Source organism: Styela clava, chromosome 12, assembly GCF_964204865.1.
Source record: "Styela clava chromosome 12, kaStyClav1.hap1.2, whole genome shotgun sequence".
In the NCBI taxonomy this organism is placed as follows: domain Eukaryota; kingdom Metazoa; phylum Chordata; class Ascidiacea; order Stolidobranchia; family Styelidae; genus Styela; species Styela clava.
Genome location: NC_135261.1, coordinates 14,832,176 through 14,849,448, shown reverse-complemented (window position 1 = coordinate 14,849,448; position 17,273 = coordinate 14,832,176). Strand labels below are relative to the sequence as shown.

Genomic DNA, 17,273 nt, shown 5'->3' with positions numbered 1-17,273 from the left:
ACGGACTCAATAATTTATTTAAGTTGTTTAACTTAAAGTTTGTCATTAAAATGAAGCAATATATGAAAAATATACAAATCAGGGAAAAAATAATATTCACAATTTGTAATGACTTCGATATTAGCAAAACGCGATATTCTAAAATATTTAAAAAAAATCCTTTGTGTAAATTTTTTTTTCAGTTACTATACAAGACTCCGGTTGATAAGTAATTAAAATGAAGATTCTATTCCTGACTGTAGCTCTTCTGTGTTTCACATTCGGTGAGTTTTTAAAAGTTAGAAAGTATTTAGTTCAATATGATTAAAAATACTGATAAGAGAAGTTTATGATTCTTTTCATATTCAATGCAATATGCGTATTAAAAGTATTATATATTTGCAATGATTTGTGTTCACATAATATCAAATTTATATTGTATATAGTTTTTAAATATAAGAATAAGTTTTTAAAGGTAATAAAATACTGGAACATAAAATTTTACATTCATTTTCAGCTTTCGCGGATGAGCATGGAGACGCAGCAAAAGGTGAAAAATTTTATTTTCTTTAAATAAATTTTACCAATCAACGAAAAGACGCTTTGAGACATAACACAGGAAAACATGTCGCAATGACAAAATGATGAACGCAGTCAGAATGCGTTGCATTTGTATTTTTAGAATATTCGGGTTCAAGTCCTTTACCCGAACCAATCCTTAGACATATTTAATTGAGTATTATACTTACGCCATTTTTTTACTTGAAAAATATCTAAATTCCGTACCGTACGCTACATGCTTGCCTAAAGAATTTGTTAGCGATGAGAGACAAGTTATGTAATGTAAAATATACGATATATTTGTATTCATTTTCCACAGATATGTCGCCGATGGGAGGAAAAGCTGACGACCACAGTGATGATGATGGGCATACCCACGACGGAGAAGAGGCTGATCACAGTCATGACGACGACGATAATGATGACGATCATGATGATGACAAAGACGAGGGCTACGGAGAAGGTTAGTTATGTCCTAAGTACAAAACTTGAAAAATAGTTGCATAGGCAAGTTTAAGAATATAACGGGGCCCTGGATTGAGTTGCCGTTGTGTACAAATAACATAAATCTGCATTTAACATAAGTTAAAATGATAAAATGGAGAAACATTTATAATAAAGATCGTTTTATACATTTGTTAAATTAGTAGTCTTATTATGCCAGAGTTTGGTGCATCCTAACAAATTATTTGTAAAAAATCCGCCCGTGCTAAAATGCTTAATAAGAAATTTGTAATTGTTGTTCGACAGAAACTGTACCTTGTTTCCCAAATAATATCATAAAGCTATTTTTTTTTATTATAACACAATTTTCTGAACTTTTTTAAAATTGAACCCATTTAAAAAAAATTGAAAAAAAAAACGGGTTGCTTATTTTTGTGATTTCAAAATTTGCAGAAAGCATCAAAACTTCAGTCTCATGGTTAAGTTGAGGATATTGAAAATGTGTTTTGTAGCTTGTGATTTTTGCACAAAAAATTTGTATTCAATAATTTGATCTGTCAATCCATAATTGATTTCAATTTAGTTTTATATGGCAGCACGTCAAGTGAACTATCCCGATTAAATCGGCGGAGATTCCCAAATTCAAACAAAATGAAAACCACAAAATATACAGATGGTGTTGTGATTTGGGTGTGAAAAGATATTTGTTTGTTTGTACTTACGACATTGAAACTTTCGATGTAAATGCCATCAAGACGATTAATTGAAAACCACTTGAATATACTACCGATAGAAGGTTATAGATTTCTCAATAAGTTCAATGAAACTTGATGCACGAAGATAGGAATTGCGTACGATGTAAAATGAGACAGCATAGTGAACAAAATTACGTCTCAGCTCATCAATTATATTCAAACGATACCGTTTAGTGCCATCGGCTAAAATATGTCAGGATGTACAAAGTTCGATGAATAGTTCCACATCAAAATTTTCTTTTGAGGCCTTCAAGAACCTGAAGAAATATAACTAAGCTTCTTTTCAAACAAAATTTTTTTTTAATTCGGGCGAGTCAATCACGCCCAGGGAACAATATAATTCATATGCCAATCTCAATCAACACATAAATACCTAACAGACGAGCATACTTGCTTGTGCTCAAATTACGTTATTTCAAAAATTCATATGTCAAGATATAAAATTATTTTCAACAATGGAGTTTAATAAAAATCGTATTAATTTTCACAAGCATAAAACTTCAGTCAAGTGACGTATACAATATTCGATAGCATCTGGTGTAAATAGAAGCTGTGAAGGTTATCGAACACAAAGCTTCATCTGCCAATTCTGCTCCCACTGATAAATAAATAGCTGCTAAGTCATAGAACTAACGCAAGCTTTTTTAAGTTTCAACATGACCTGAAAGTAGCGCTTGTACTTGAATACATAGCTGTAAATTATTATTTAGCATTTTAAAATTTAAAAAAAAAAGTAATTTATTGCTAACAGTCTTTCTGTTCTTTATTTGTAAACTAGGATCTCGTGGTGGTGATGATGAAAGAACAAAAATAATGGAGTTCATGAAAGATTTGATGGGTAAGATCCTTGCTTATAAATAAATAGAAACGTAAACAAAAAAATTTAACCCTATTCAGTAAAAACGCATAAAAGTAAACATTATTAGAAATTTTTACAAATATATATAGAATTTTTATAAATATTATCAACTGAATAAACATATGGTTAGAATAGAAATATGTTATGCTTAGCTCTGGTTCGTATCTGAGGGTAACAGTCTTTTACGAATTAATTATAAATAATACATGCGGAGAACCTATAGCGATATTTAATATCTTATAAGAAAACAGTAGACAGTCACTTTGAATTGAATGACTCTTGTAAAATAACCATTGGTGTATGGAGCAGGAGCCTGAATTTATTTTCCTTACATATTTAATTTCAGGAAAAATGCCAAAAGGAGGCGATGATGACGGGAAAAAAATGATGGAGTTCATGGGCAAGCTTCTCGGTATGATTAATATTTTATTTCAATGAAATAACTTGAAACATTGTTTTTTAAATTATATATATATAAATTAGTAAAATGTTTTGTAGGATTGGTCGGCAAAGGCAGAGATCATGAAGATGGCGGTTATGGTGATGGTGAAGATGGCGGGTATGGTGAGGGCGAAGATGGCGGGTATAGTGATGGCGAAGATGGCGGTTATGGTGATGGCGACGATGGCGGTTATGGGGATGGCGACGATGGTGGTTATGGTGATGGCGACGATAGCGGTTATGGTGATGGCGACGATAGCGGTTACGGTGACCTCGGGAAGGGTAAGAATTATCAACAAAATGTTAAGACTTTTTTCCATTTCAGGGATAAAATAACACTCATTTTCTAATTTAAAAAAAAAAACTTTAATTCTACGGAATACCCATGCTAACTGCACCGCAGCACCATGGTTACATTTGTTCATAAATATTTGTTTGTGTTCAGGCGGGAAAAAAAGTGATGTCGACGCTCTCATGAAAATCATAACCGAAGTTTTAGATCAACTTCTTCCAGGAGGTTAGATTTTATGTTCTTTTTATACCAAGTTCAAAACATAAATCCACTCAAAACGCTTATCGACAAAAAATAAGTTGTTCTAACGAAAAATGATATAAAAAGCTATGATAATGGAAAGTTAGCTTAATACGAACACAGTAATTTCAGCAAAATTCAATAAAATTTTGAGAGAATTGTTCCGAATAGAATATGAAATTTTGAAAAGTTAAGCAAAATGTCTTATGATGGTTTGACAGTGAATTATGAAACTAACAAATTTTGGGGCGGAATGTCGGACATTGTATGACCGCATTTTTCCCTTTTTACATGATGTTCCATCAAAGTGTAATTTTTGTATGATAAAAACTGATACTGGTTTTAGTCGCAGAAACTATTCACATCCCAACAACAGCAGCAAACTGACCATGGGTCGTTTTCATTTCAAATATCTGTAATAATTCATTATTAACTCAATAAAATAAAGTGGGTTTCCTATTAGTACAAAAATAATCACAAAACTGACAGAGAGGAGTTATACTCGGGATATAGATAGAATGAAATTTTACACTATAAGTATCTTATCGGTTGTCGATGTTGGTTTTATTAAGTTGAATGTAATAGATAAATCATTCCAAACATTCACAAAAGCAGAAATGTCATTTTGTGTCAAAAGTTGCCTAAATCATCTTATTAAGTTTTTCATCTTCTTTTGTACTCGGGAATAGGTAAAGGTGGATACGACAGTAAAGGAATAATGCAAACGGGTGAGAGAATTTATTAATATAAAGTCACTTATATTATATTGCATATGTGTCCATTGCAAAAAAATCGCATTGGAATAGAATATCAAAGTATATATAAAATATCCTCCATCTTGAAGATCGGTAATCTTCTGTTGTTCGTTGGCCACAATACAAGTTGGCAGGCTAGGTATTTTGGAATGTGACTATGCAAATTCACGTATGGAAAACAAGATGTTTTCACAGGAGATGCATTCTTTTTTCGTTTTATTGTTTAATTTGATTTTTTTTCGGGCCGATCTAGCCAAGAATGCTTATTTTCAAGTTTCATAATGCTCAAAATTATCGTAAACTGCAGGGGCACAGTAAGTCGACCACGGTATTTTCCGTGCGCGTTCAATAAAGATACTTTGACGTCTATGCGCCATTAAAACCTTGGCGCTCAGCATCAGTTTTCTTGTTATAATGCCTATCGTCTTGTTCCACCAACATTTGACAACACATTATAATTTTATTCCATGTAGCAAATGGTTATATTTGTTCATGAATATTTGTTTGTTTTTAGGCGGGAAAAAAAGTGATGTCGACGCTCTCAAGAAAATCATAACAAACGTTTTAGATCGACTTCTTCCAGGAGGTTAGATTTTATGTTCTCTTTATACCAAATTCAAAACATAAATTCACTCGAAAAGTTTATCGACAAAATATGTTTTTCTAACGAAACATGGGTTACTTTTATATATACTGCATATATTATAAGTCCTAATAAATGCGGGAAAATGATTTAAAAAGCTATGATAATGGAATGTTAGCGTAATACGAACACTGTAATTTCAGCAAATTTCAATGAAATATTGAAGGAAGTATTCCGAATAAAATATGAAATTTTGAAAAATTATGCAAAATGTTTTATGATGGTCTGACAGTGAATTATGAAGCTAACAAATTTTGGGGCGGAATGTCGGACGTTGTATGATCGAAATGGCATTTTTCATTTTTTACACGATGTTCCATCAAAGTGTAATTTTTGTATGGTAAAAACTGATACTGTTTTTAGTCGCGGAAACTATTCACACCTCAACAACAGCAGCAAACTGGCCATGGGTCGTTTTCATTTTAAATATCTGTAATAATTCATTATTCACTTAATAATGGTGTTCACATAAAATAAAGTGGGTTTCCTATTAGTACAAAAATGATCACAAAACTGACAGAGAGGAGTTATACTCGGGATATAGATAGAATAAAATTTTACACTATAAGTATCTTATCGGTTTTCGATGTTGGTTTTATTGAGTTGAATCTAATAGTTAAATCATTCCAAACATTCACAAAAACATAAATACAAAAAGGTCATTTTGTATCAAAAGTTGCCTAAATCATCTTATTAAATTTTTTATCTGTTTTGTACTCGGGAATAGGTAAAGGTGGATACGACAGTAAAGGAATAATGCAAACGGGAGAGAGAATTTATTAATATAATGTTACTAATATTTTATCGCATATGTGTCCATTGCAATAAAATTGCATTGGAATAGAATATCAAGGTATATATAAAATATCCTCCATCTTGAAGATCGGTATTCTTCTGTCGTTCGTTGGCCACAATACAAGTTGGCGGGTTAGATATTTTGGAATGCGACTATGCAAATTCACGTATGGAAAACAAGATGTTTTCACAGGAGATGCATTCTTTTTTTTGTTTGATTGTTTAATTGGATTCCTTTTCTGGCTGATCTAGCCAGAGTGCTTATTTTCAAGTTTCATAATGCTCAAAATCATCGTAAACTGCAGGGGCACAGTAAACTGACCACGGTATTTTCCGTGCGCGTTCAATAAAGATAAGTTGACGTCTATGTGCCATTAAAACCTTGGCGCTCAGCATCAATTTTCTTGTTATATTTCCTATCGTCTTGTTCCACCAACATTTGACAACACATTATAATTTTATTCCATGTAGCAAATATATTAGATGCTAACTGCTCCGCAGCACCATGGTTATATTTGTTCATAAATATTTGTTTGTTTTCAGGCGGGAAAAAAAGTGATGTCGACGCTCTCATGAAAATCATAACAAACGTTTTAGATCGACTTCTTCCAGGAGGTTAGATTTCATGTACTCTTTATACCAAATTCAAAACATAAATTCACTCGAAACGCTCATCGACAAAATAAGTTGTTTTAACGAAAAATGATTTAAAAAGTTATGATAATACAAGGTTAGCTTAATACGAACACTGTAATTTCAGCAAAATTAAATCAAATATTGAAAGAAGTGTTCCGAATAGAATATGAAATTTTGGAAAATTATGCAAAATGTCTTATGATGGTCTGATAGTGGAATATGAAATTAACAAATTTCTGGGCGGAATGTCCGAGATTGTATGACCTAAATGGCGTTTTCACCATTTTATATAATGTTCCTTCAATGTGTAATTTTAGTATGATAAAAAGTGAACTACTGATACTGATTTTAGTCTCGGAAACTATTCATACCCCAACAACAGCAGCCAACATGCCATGGGTCGTTTTCATTTTAAATATTATTCAATTAATATTGGTGTTCACACAAAATAAAGTGGTTATCCTAAATTAGTACAAAAATAATCACAGAACTGACAAAGAAGAGTTATACTCGGGATATAGATAGAATAAAATTTTGGACTATAAGTATCTTATCGGTTTTCGATGTTGGTTTTATTGACTTGAATCTAATAGTTAAATCATTCCAAACATTCACAAAAATATAAATACAGGAAGGTCATTTTGTATCAAAAGTTGCCTAAATCATCTTAGTAAGTTTTTCATCTTTTTTGTACTCGGGAATAGGTAAAAGTGGATACGACAGTAAAGGAATAATACAAACGGGTGAGAGAATTTATTAATATAAAGTCACTAATATTTTATCGCATATGTGTCTATTGCAATAAAATCGCATTGGAATAGAATAATAAGATATAAAAATATTCTTTATCTCGAAGATCGTTAATAATTTGTTGTTCGTTGGCCACAATACAAGTTGGCGGGCTAGATATTTTGAAATTCGACTATGCAAATTCACGTATGGAAAACAAGATGTTTTTACAACAGATGAATTCTTCTTTTTTTGTTTGATTGTTTAATTTGATTCTTTTTCTGGCCGATCTAGCCAGAGTGCTTATTTTCAAGTTTCATAACGCTCAAAAATATTAGATGCTACCTGCTCCGCAGCACCATGGTTACATTTGTACATAAATATTTGTTTGTTTTCAGGCGGGAAAAAAAGTGATGTCGACGCTGTCATGGAAATCATAACCAAAGTTTTAGATCGACTTCTTCCAGGAGGTTAGATTTTATGTTTTTTTCATATCAAGTTCAAAACATAAATTCACTCGAAACGCATATTGACAAAATAAGTTGTTTTAACGATGTACTCATATATACTGCATATATTATAAGTCTCAATAACTTCGGATAAAATGATTTAACAAGCTATGATAATGGAAGGTTAGCGTAATACGAACACTGTAATTTCAGCAAATTTCAATGAAAGAATTGTTCCGAATAGAATATGAAATTTCTGAAAATTATGCAAAATGTCTTATGATGGTCTGACAGTGAATTATGAAACTAACAAATCTTGGGGCGGAATGTTGGACGTTGTATGACCTAAATGGCATTTTCCCCATTTTAGTTGATGTTTCTTCAAAGTGTAATTTTAGTATGATAAAAACTGAACTACTGATACTGATTTTAGTCTCGGAAACTATTCATACGCCAACAACAGCAGCAAACATGCCATGGGTCGTTTTCATTTCAAATATTATTCAATTAATATTGGTGTTCACGAAAAATGAAAGTGGGTTTCCCAAATTAGTACAAAAACAATCACAAAACTGACAAAGAAGAATTATACTCGGGATATAGATAGAATAAAATTTTTCACTTTCAAGTATCTTATGTCGATGTTGGTTTTATTGGGTTGAATGAAATAGTTAAATCATTCCAAACATTTACATAAACATAAATACAGAAAGGTCATTTTGTATCAAAAGTTGCCTCAAATCATCTTATTAAGTTTTAAAATATGTTTTCAAGTTTCATAATGCTCAAAATCATCGTAATATGCAGAGGCACAGTAAATCGACCACGGTATTTTCCGTACGCGTCCAGTAAAGAGACTTTGACGTCTATGTGCCATTAAGACCTTGGCGCTCAACATCAATTTTCTTTCGTCTTGTTCCACCAACATTTGACAACACATTATGATTTTATTTCATGTAACAAATATATTTAAATACTATTTGGAGAACGTGTGTTCATGTTTCACCTTCAACAATGTCTGTTAGCCTCGCGCGTCAGCATGTCGTTTGGCGCGTAATCTCTGCATGGTATCGCTTCGCCACCTAGCGTTGAAAGACCCCAAGCAATTGCCACATCCACTTGAATACACTGGCAACCTATCGTGAACAATTTTTCCTTAAATATGATGACCTGTTTTCTGAGCGATTAAATGTCACATTAAGGGCTTTTTCGTTCTCAAAATTTAGTGAGATATCGTGGTGGGTAGGATTATTTCGATTCTTGAGTCATATGTGTCCCCGAATATCGTAAAAAGCACATGTCTTTAAATCCTATTATACAATACGTAAACAATTACACCAATTATTGTTCTATCTCATGCATCCGCAAAGGAGGAAAACAGTCAAGTCCTGCGAAAACAATAACAGAACTGGCATTAGGAGTTCTGGATGGATTGTTTCCAGGATGTGAGTTATTTAATTATAACATTGTTTTATTTGGCTGTTTTATTTCATTCTACTTAAACTCTGAAGCTAACTAAGCAAAACCAGTATACACGCGACATGGGCTTCGTCCTATGGCATGTTGGTTTGATTAAAATGCAGCTCTTTCAACATTCGCTGCTTTGTTCAGGGCAAAGTAAACAAGGTGGATACGGCGGTAAAGGAAAGTTGGGGTTCGGTAAGAGTTTTGATATTCAATTAATTAAATCTATATTTTACAATATAAAAGGTTGTAAAAAAGATATCATAGAAAATGTTATAACACATCTGAAAAAACACACAATTTTTTGAATGCAGATATAACGTATACATGAAACCGTGGTACTCAAGAGGACCATTACCAATTATTTTACCTTAATTTAAAATGCATTCTCCAACTAAATGGCTGGTTACTCCATGATGTGATACTGTGTGAAAAATATGTTTTATGATATTTGTACCAATTATTTGTCAATCACATTTTTGTTTTGCAACAGTTTACAACAATTTTTAGCAAACTGAACAAATAAAATTTTTAAACCTTATTAAAGTATCTTTACTACAATATTATTACAATTTAATACCGTTATGATTGTGAATTCCCAGAATACAAATTATTTTATATTATTTTGAAAATCAGGTGGAATGGAATGGAATCCTAGAAAGAGTGCTCAAACAGTGACAGAAATTACATTGGGTGTCCTAGACGGATTACTTCCAGGATGTAAGATTTAGTAGTCATCAAAATAAATAGTAGTGTTTTTTCATAACCTTCTATTTTTAAATCTATTCAATAATATAGTTATTGTTGGTCGACAAATTTGATTACTAATTTCAATATTTATAATTTATTCTTATACTAAAAATCATATAAATTAATATTATTGTTTTAAAAGGGCGAAGTAAGATTGGAAAAGGAAGTTATGGAGCTGGAGGATACGGTAGTCAAGCAGCCGGATATTACGGTATGATAAAACGTCAACATTTTGAATTCTTCCAGGATTTCCTGATAGTATACCTGATAAACAAATTTTACTTTTCAAAAGGTGGGGTGCAATGGAACCCAGCAAAAACCGCGCAGGGTGTCACAGAAATGACATTGGGTGTTTTGGAAGGACTATTTCCTGGTTGTAAGTCTCTGTTGTTATTCGATTATAAGTAACATACCGGATTATTTGCGCGGTTGAAAATATTCCCCTAACAATATTTGGGACTAATTTGTATAAGCATTTTACTGTTTTTTTCAATTCCGAGAAATTTATGTTTTGACATACATCATTAATATTATGTAGAATAATTAACGAGAAGCTTATGACTATTGTTTTATTTTCAATTTCGTTTTTTTTTCTATTTTTTGCGTGAATGCTTAACCAACAACAACAGATACCACACTACGTATAAAACCTCATTTGCTTGTGCAGAATGACATGTTGACTCACAATATTTTGAATTGGTTACAGGATGTAAGATTTAGTAGTCACTAAAATAAATAGTAGTATTTTTCTCATAACCTACTATTTTTAAATCCATTCAATAACATAGTTATCGTTGGGTGATAAATTTGATTACTAAACTGAATTTGTATAATTTATTCTTAAAACAAATATAAAGTAGTGTTATCATTTTGAAAGGGCGAAGTAAGATTGGAAAAGGAAGTTATGGAGCTGGAGCATACGGTAGTAAAGCATACGGACAATACGGTATGATAAAACGTCAACATTTTGAATTCTTCCTGAATTTCCTGCTAGTTTGATTGATAAACAAATTTTACTTTTCAAAAGGTGGGGTGCAATGGAACCCAGCAAAAAAAGCGCAGGGTGTCACAGAAATGACATTGGGTGTTTTAGAAGGACTATTTCCTGGCTGTAAGTCTCTGTTGTTATTCGATTAATAAGAAACATACCGGATTACTTGTGCGGTTGAAAATATTACCTTAACTGAATTTCGGATCGATGATATCAGCATTTCACTGTTTATTCAATTCCGAGCAACTCATATTTTGACGTACGAAGCCTCATTTAACCTTACGCATCACCAAATTAAATAATACTGTTTTTCTCATTACTTCCTATTTCTAAACCATTCAATAATAATGTTATAGTTGATCGACAAATTTGATTACTAATTTCAATATGTGTAATTTCATCTTACTAAAACACATATACATACATAAAGTAATAGTAATATTTTAAAAGGGCGAAGTAAGTTGGGAAAAGGAAGTTATGGAGCTGGAGGATACGGTAGTAAAGCAGCCGGACAATACGGTATGATAAAACGTCATCATTTTTAATTCTTACAATAATTTCTAACAGTAACATTCATAAAAATATTTTTTATTTTGATAAGGTGGTGTACAATGGAACCCAGCAAAAAAAGCGCAGGGTGTCACAGAAATGACATTGGGTGTTTTAGAAGGACTATTTCCTGGCTGTAAGTCTCTGTTGTTATTCGATTAATAGGCAACATACCGGATTACTTGTGCGGTTGAAAATATTACCTTAACTGAATTTCGGATTAATGATATCAGCATTTCACTGTTTATTCAATTTCGAGCGACTCATATTTTGACGTACGATGCATCATTTAACCTTGCGCATCACCAAATTAAATAATACTGTTTTTCTCATTACCTCCTATTTCAAAACCATTCAATAATAATGTTATAGTTGATCGACAAATTTTATCATCATTTTCAATATATGTAATTTCATCTTACTAAAAAACATATGGATAAAGTAATGTTAATATTTTAAAAGGGCAAGGTAAGATGGGAAAAGGAAGTTATGGAGCTGGAGGATACGGTAGTAAAGCAGCCGGACAATACGGTATGATAAAACGTCAACATTTTTAATTCTTACAATAATTTCTAACAGTAACATTCATAAAAATATTTTTTATTTCGATAAGGTGGTGTACAATGGAACCCAGCAAAAAAGGCGCAAGGTGTCACAGAAATGACATTGGGTGTTTTAGAAGGACTATTTCCTGGCTGTAAGTCTCTGTTGTTATTCGATTAATAGGAAACATACCGGATTACTTGTGCGGTTGAAAATATTACCTTAACTGAATTTCGGATTAATGATATCAGCATTTCACTGTTTATTCAATTTCGAGCGACTCATATTTTGACGTACGATGCATCATTTAACCTTACGCATCACCAAATTAAATAATACTGTTTTTCTCATTACCTCCTATTTCAAAACCATTCAATAATAATGTTATAGTTGATCGACAAATTTGATCATCATTTTCAATATATGTAATTTCATCTTACTAAAAAACATATGGATAAAGTAATGTTAATATTTTAAAAGGGCAAGGTAAGATGGGAAAAGGAAGTTATGGAGCTGGAGGATACGGTAGTAAAGCAGCCGGACAATACGGTATGATAAAACGTCAACATTTTTAATTCTTACAATAATTTCTAACAGTAACATTCATAAAAATATTTTTTATTTCGATAAGGTGGTGTACAATGGAACCCAGCAAAAAAAGCGCAAGGTGTTACAGAAATGACATTGGGTGTTTTAGAAGGACTATTTCCTGGCTGTAAGTCTCTGTTGTTATTCGATTAATAGGGAACATACCAGATTACTTGTGCAGTTGAAAATATTACCTTAACTGAATTTCGGATTAACCCTATCTAGCCTTAATGGCTGGAGAATTTTGTATACTCCTCCTGAAAAATGTCATAACTTTTTGTTCAAACGTGCGAGAACCTTCAGTTTAAATCTATCGGAAAGCGGTATTTCGCCGCTTTATGCCAGTTGTGTCTCTTGATGCGTGCGATATTCGCTTATCCGTGCGCGTTGTAAATGAGAGAATTTTTTTTTTTTTAAAAAAGGTTTTGTATTGTTCATCGGTGTGATCAATTCAAGCGAAACCGACTCGACAACAAAGTCTCTCGAATTAGACAATTACGTGAGCTTTCAGACAAATCCAAACATGCCGCTTCAGACGGCGTCGAACGCTAAATATTCAAGAAACAAAAGAGCGGGTTCATAGCGAGAAATTCTCAGCGAGGACGCTGATTGTTTCTTTATTATTGTGATTATTACCGTGTTTACGAGCTAAAACGATTACTGGCCTGCTCAAATAGCTTTCTTTCAAGTAACAAGAGAGCTATGCTCAAATATATGGACACGTAGAGTCACATAATTTTGATGACGTCATAGCGAAAAAAAACGTAATAGCCTTCTGGAGAAAATTTTTATCTTTAACCACTGAAAATTTCAAAGCAATTGGTCAAGTATTCGAAGAGAAAAGCGAATTTTTATAAACGTGTCAAAGAACAAGAACAACAACAACATAATATTGAAACGATCGTTATGTCCACTACGTGTCCAATAACATACTCCTATGTGCATAGCTTAGATTTCAAATACTTACAGATATAAAACTTGTAGAATTAGAAATATGCCAAAAAGGGAGTGACGCACAACCCGGGGTCATAAAACTCGGACAAGCATATATCATGCTTGAAAACGACGCAAAAGTTTATTTTTGATTTTGTATGATATCAGCATTTCACTGTTTATTCAATTCGGAGCGACTCATATTTTGACGTACGAAGCATCATTTAACCTTACGCATCACCAAATTAAATAATACTGTTTTTCTCATTACCTCCTATTTCAAAACCATTCAATAATAATGTTATAGTTGATCGACAAATTTGATCATCATTTTCAATATGTGTAATTTCATCTTACTAAAAAACATACAGATAAAGTAATGTTAATATTTTAAAAGGGCAAGGTAAGATGGGAAAAGGAAGTTACGGAGCTGGAGGATACGGTAGTAAAGCAGCCGGACAATACGGTATGATAAAACGTCAACCTTTTTAATTCTTCCAAGAATTCCTAACAGTAACATTCATAATAATATTTTACTATTTCCTGGCTGTAAGTATCTGTTGTTGTTAGATTAGGAAACATACCGGATTACTTGCGCAGTTAAAAATATTCCCCCAACAATATTTGGTATCAGTATTAAACTGCATGTTTATGCGATTCCGAGTAATTTAATGATTACCATACCTCATTAACATTACGTAAAAAATTAACGAAAAGCTTAGTACTATATCTATAAATTCTGATTTTTCATTTCTTGCATGAAAGTTTAACAAACAAAAACAACCACAGCACAATGTATTGAAACTCATTTGCTTCTGCAAAATAATAACCTTGACTCACAATATTTTTGAATAGAGCAAGCAGAAGGTATGGGGGGATATAGCAAAGGAATGGAAGGATACAATGGGAAGGGATTGAGTGGATATGGTGAATTGTTAGGCATCATCTCAAACATTCAAATAAACTGCTGATTTTTGATTACTTTTGCTAACAATGGTATTATTTCAATTAGGTGGATTTCAATGGGATCCAAAACGAAACGCAGAGAAAGTTACAGAACTGACCTTAGGAGTTTTAGAAGGATTGGCTCCAGGATGTAAGATTCATTTTACTTTCGATTTTTCAAAATGTCACGAAAATTCAAACAAATATTTTAATACAAATCCAGAAAGTAGGTAACGATTTAATCAGTATATAACTTAAAATCAAGTGGATTGACATATTTAAATCTCTTTTTTTTTCATTAAAGGGCAGAGCAAATACGGTAGTAAAACAGCAAGACGTGGTGGAATGGGTGGATACGGTCAGTACAAATATAACTTCATTGAAAATAAGAAAAAAGTCCGGCAAAATTGGTCTTAACGTATCAGTAGTCTGGTTTTAAAATTCGTTTATCCAATTGTGGGTTAACTTCAGTTAGCCGAATCCAACTAATATTTTCACAAACGGGTGCTCGCCGGGAAGTACGGGAAGGTTATACTCAGGTTGTGAACAGATAACTTTTGTTTAATGCAACTTTTGAAACGGATATTCTCAAAATAATTCCGTGGATTATGACTGAAATAATCAAAAAAAAAAATTTTTTCCCCTTTCTAAAGTCCGCAACTTTTTCTAAATACTTGATATTTGTCCTAACAAGTAGTTGTTAATTTTAGTTGTGTATTTGAAAATTTACAATAATGAAGCGACCAGAATAAGTATGAATTCGTTCAAACATGAACAATTTGATGTAAATGGTCGCACACCGATAAATATAAAGAAGCCTTAATATACTTAAGGCAACAAAACATTGCACTCAAATTTTTCTTCTATTTTACGAAAAAAGTGAAATATGTATGCGATCAATGAAAATATACTTCATTAGGAGTGAGGTGTATATAATATTGAATGTTGACAACTCCTATTCATATAATAATCGATATTTTTTATTCACATGAAAAACAAATGGTATATTTACTTAAACTCTTACATAATAAATGTAATTTGTACATGCTTCAGAATATTCAAATTTTCTAGAATATTGGTAACAACAGTAGTAACTACTTCACATTTAAACATCAACGCGGTTAACCAATAGAAGATTTGATTAACATACGTTTTAAGTAAAGCAAGTATAACGAAGACCTAAATATGGTTTCATCTGTTACATCGCCATCGGAAATCGCCTTGAGCCTAACTTCATAGAGTAATGCGTGAGAATACTTAATCTAAACCATTTTACTGCATAATTTGATAAACTCTGCTTTTGGTATTGACGGTAAATCAATGGGCGGTTTTGGTGACTGAAAATAAATAAATCAGGCAGGTGATGAACAACATGTAAAATCAGTATTTCAGAGTCTTCAGGAATTCGCACTTCCTCATGCATTCATATTATCACCCAAAGTACCACTAAATACTACTAATATCCTTTTTGTTATCTTTATCATTTCATTGTTTTACAATAGATTATAGTTCCATGGGAGAAAAAGGTGGATTCGAAGATTGGATGAAAGGCCGCGGGTGGGGAAAAGGTTGGTTTGTCTAAATATTATAAGCTATGCGCTTTAACAACAAATTTGAAAAAAGAAACACCAAAAGCTAATCCAGACATTTTTCATTCAGTTGTCAAACTTCTTGCATTAACATTTTTCCTGGCGCTACTATCGTACATGCTAATAAAGCAGTAGAATTGTGTACAATTATTAATTAATTTTATCTGAGTCCAGTTTTCGAAAAAAATAACAAAAATGGAGTTAGATCGGTCCGAATATGGAATGAGTGGATAAGTTAGAAATGCTTTTAAAATATACTTGAAATTTAGTCTATAGTTCTTACAATTTAATCGCTCATACCAAGTTAGAAAAGTTAGCTTGACCAAATGAGCCATTTTTGTACATATAGGCTACGTCCCAAAAGGCACTTTTAAGCAAGAAATAGTATATATGAATCTAGCGTCCAATAACCATTTTACAGGTGGTTACAGTGGAAAGGGGGATTTCTCTGAAATAATGAGTTCAGTGATGAAAATGTTTATGGGTAAGGGATATATATTATTTATTATGGCTACATAAAACATCTTAACATTGGGAATATTCCATTCCTTGAAATGATCTTACATTATATAGTAATAGTCGTAAACTTCACATACACTTGTAAAACCGCACCTTCAATTTCAAAACACTAAAAGCATTAATTCCAAAAGCTGTTTTTATAATATTTATTTTACCAAATGATTAAAAAAATGAACGGTATAGAATGAGCTCGTAAAGACGGCCAATGAATCGACAACACCCACTCTATTAATGTCGAGATTGGTGCAAGAAAATATATCAATAATCACACGTTTATTTCAAAATTTTGCAGGAGGCAACGGAGGCGAATGGCCAAAATGGTAGAAAGAAAGATATATTGCAATATTAAGTTATGCCTACTTTCTTATTGAGAGGTCTATATTAAATTGTAAAATTGCATATTTACTATCAGAGCAACAAGAAGGAAAGTACGAAATAAAAATATAATTTGACCAGTTTTTATTAATGTTTAGTAAAGGTTTCAATATTCTGAACTTCGATGTCCATTATTTCAAGACTATCATGTTATGCACTATAACTATACCATGAAATTGAATAAACAATATAACCGACACACAGTAAATGATTCAATTGTGTGAGGGAAGGAAGTTGGTATGGATTGTCCAACTTATTCAGAGTGGCCAATCACAAAATTACCAAAATAACATGAGCGGCAAATCATACTTCTTTTACTTTGCAAGAATACACCTACTTAGTACTTACGTAACACCACGAGAGATCGAGTTCAAATTTGGTTTCACGCAGGATTGCGGAAGGTAAATTGAGAATTTCTCTGGAATGGATTGTCGCGACAGTTGATGTAG

The 17,273-nt window shown here is 32.3% G+C and overlaps 1 protein-coding gene across 11 annotated transcripts; it reads left to right on the top strand.

Annotated features, from left to right (window-relative positions):
- Positions 1 to 171: 171 nt before the first annotated feature.
- LOC120329680 (uncharacterized) lies at positions 172 to 17,021 on the top strand. 11 transcript variants are annotated; one of them, XM_078118900.1, is made up of 33 exons: positions 172 to 263; positions 497 to 529; positions 860 to 1,003; positions 2,518 to 2,577; positions 2,945 to 3,010; positions 3,097 to 3,132; positions 3,196 to 3,321; positions 3,485 to 3,556; positions 4,261 to 4,299; positions 4,841 to 4,912; positions 5,697 to 5,736; positions 6,309 to 6,379; positions 7,105 to 7,143; positions 7,528 to 7,599; positions 8,949 to 9,023; positions 9,190 to 9,237; positions 9,679 to 9,762; positions 9,935 to 10,003; positions 10,085 to 10,168; positions 10,670 to 10,738; positions 10,820 to 10,903; positions 11,234 to 11,302; positions 11,385 to 11,468; positions 11,795 to 11,863; positions 11,946 to 12,029; positions 12,356 to 12,424; positions 12,507 to 12,590; positions 13,794 to 13,862; positions 14,409 to 14,492; positions 14,646 to 14,699; positions 15,844 to 15,909; positions 16,352 to 16,414; positions 16,742 to 17,021. In XM_078118900.1, exons 1-33 carry the CDS (start codon positions 218 to 220, stop codon positions 16,771 to 16,773), a joined length of 2,256 nt encoding a protein of 751 aa, XP_077975026.1. In that variant the 5' UTR covers positions 172 to 217; the 3' UTR covers positions 16,774 to 17,021. The 11 variants fall into 11 exon arrangements, with proteins under 11 accessions (XP_077975026.1, XP_077975022.1, XP_077975025.1 ...); XM_078118896.1 differs by having other exon boundaries at positions 3,097 to 3,321; XM_078118899.1 differs by lacking the exon at positions 4,261 to 4,299 and having other exon boundaries at positions 3,097 to 3,321.
- The last annotated feature ends 252 nt before the right edge of the window (positions 17,022 to 17,273 follow it).

Coding starts and splice junctions, on each gene's coding strand:
- LOC120329680 (XM_078118896.1), top strand. CDS start 218: ATGAAGATTCTATTCCTGACTGTAGCTCTTCTGTGTTTCACATTCG. Junction 2,578..2,944: donor GTTCATGAAAGATTTGATGG/GTAAGATCCTTG, acceptor ATTTAATTTCAG/GAAAAATGCCAAAAGGAGGC. Junction 5,737..6,308: donor AAAGGAATAATGCAAACGGG/AGAGAGAATTTA, acceptor TTTGTTTTCAGG/CGGGAAAAAAAGTGATGTCG.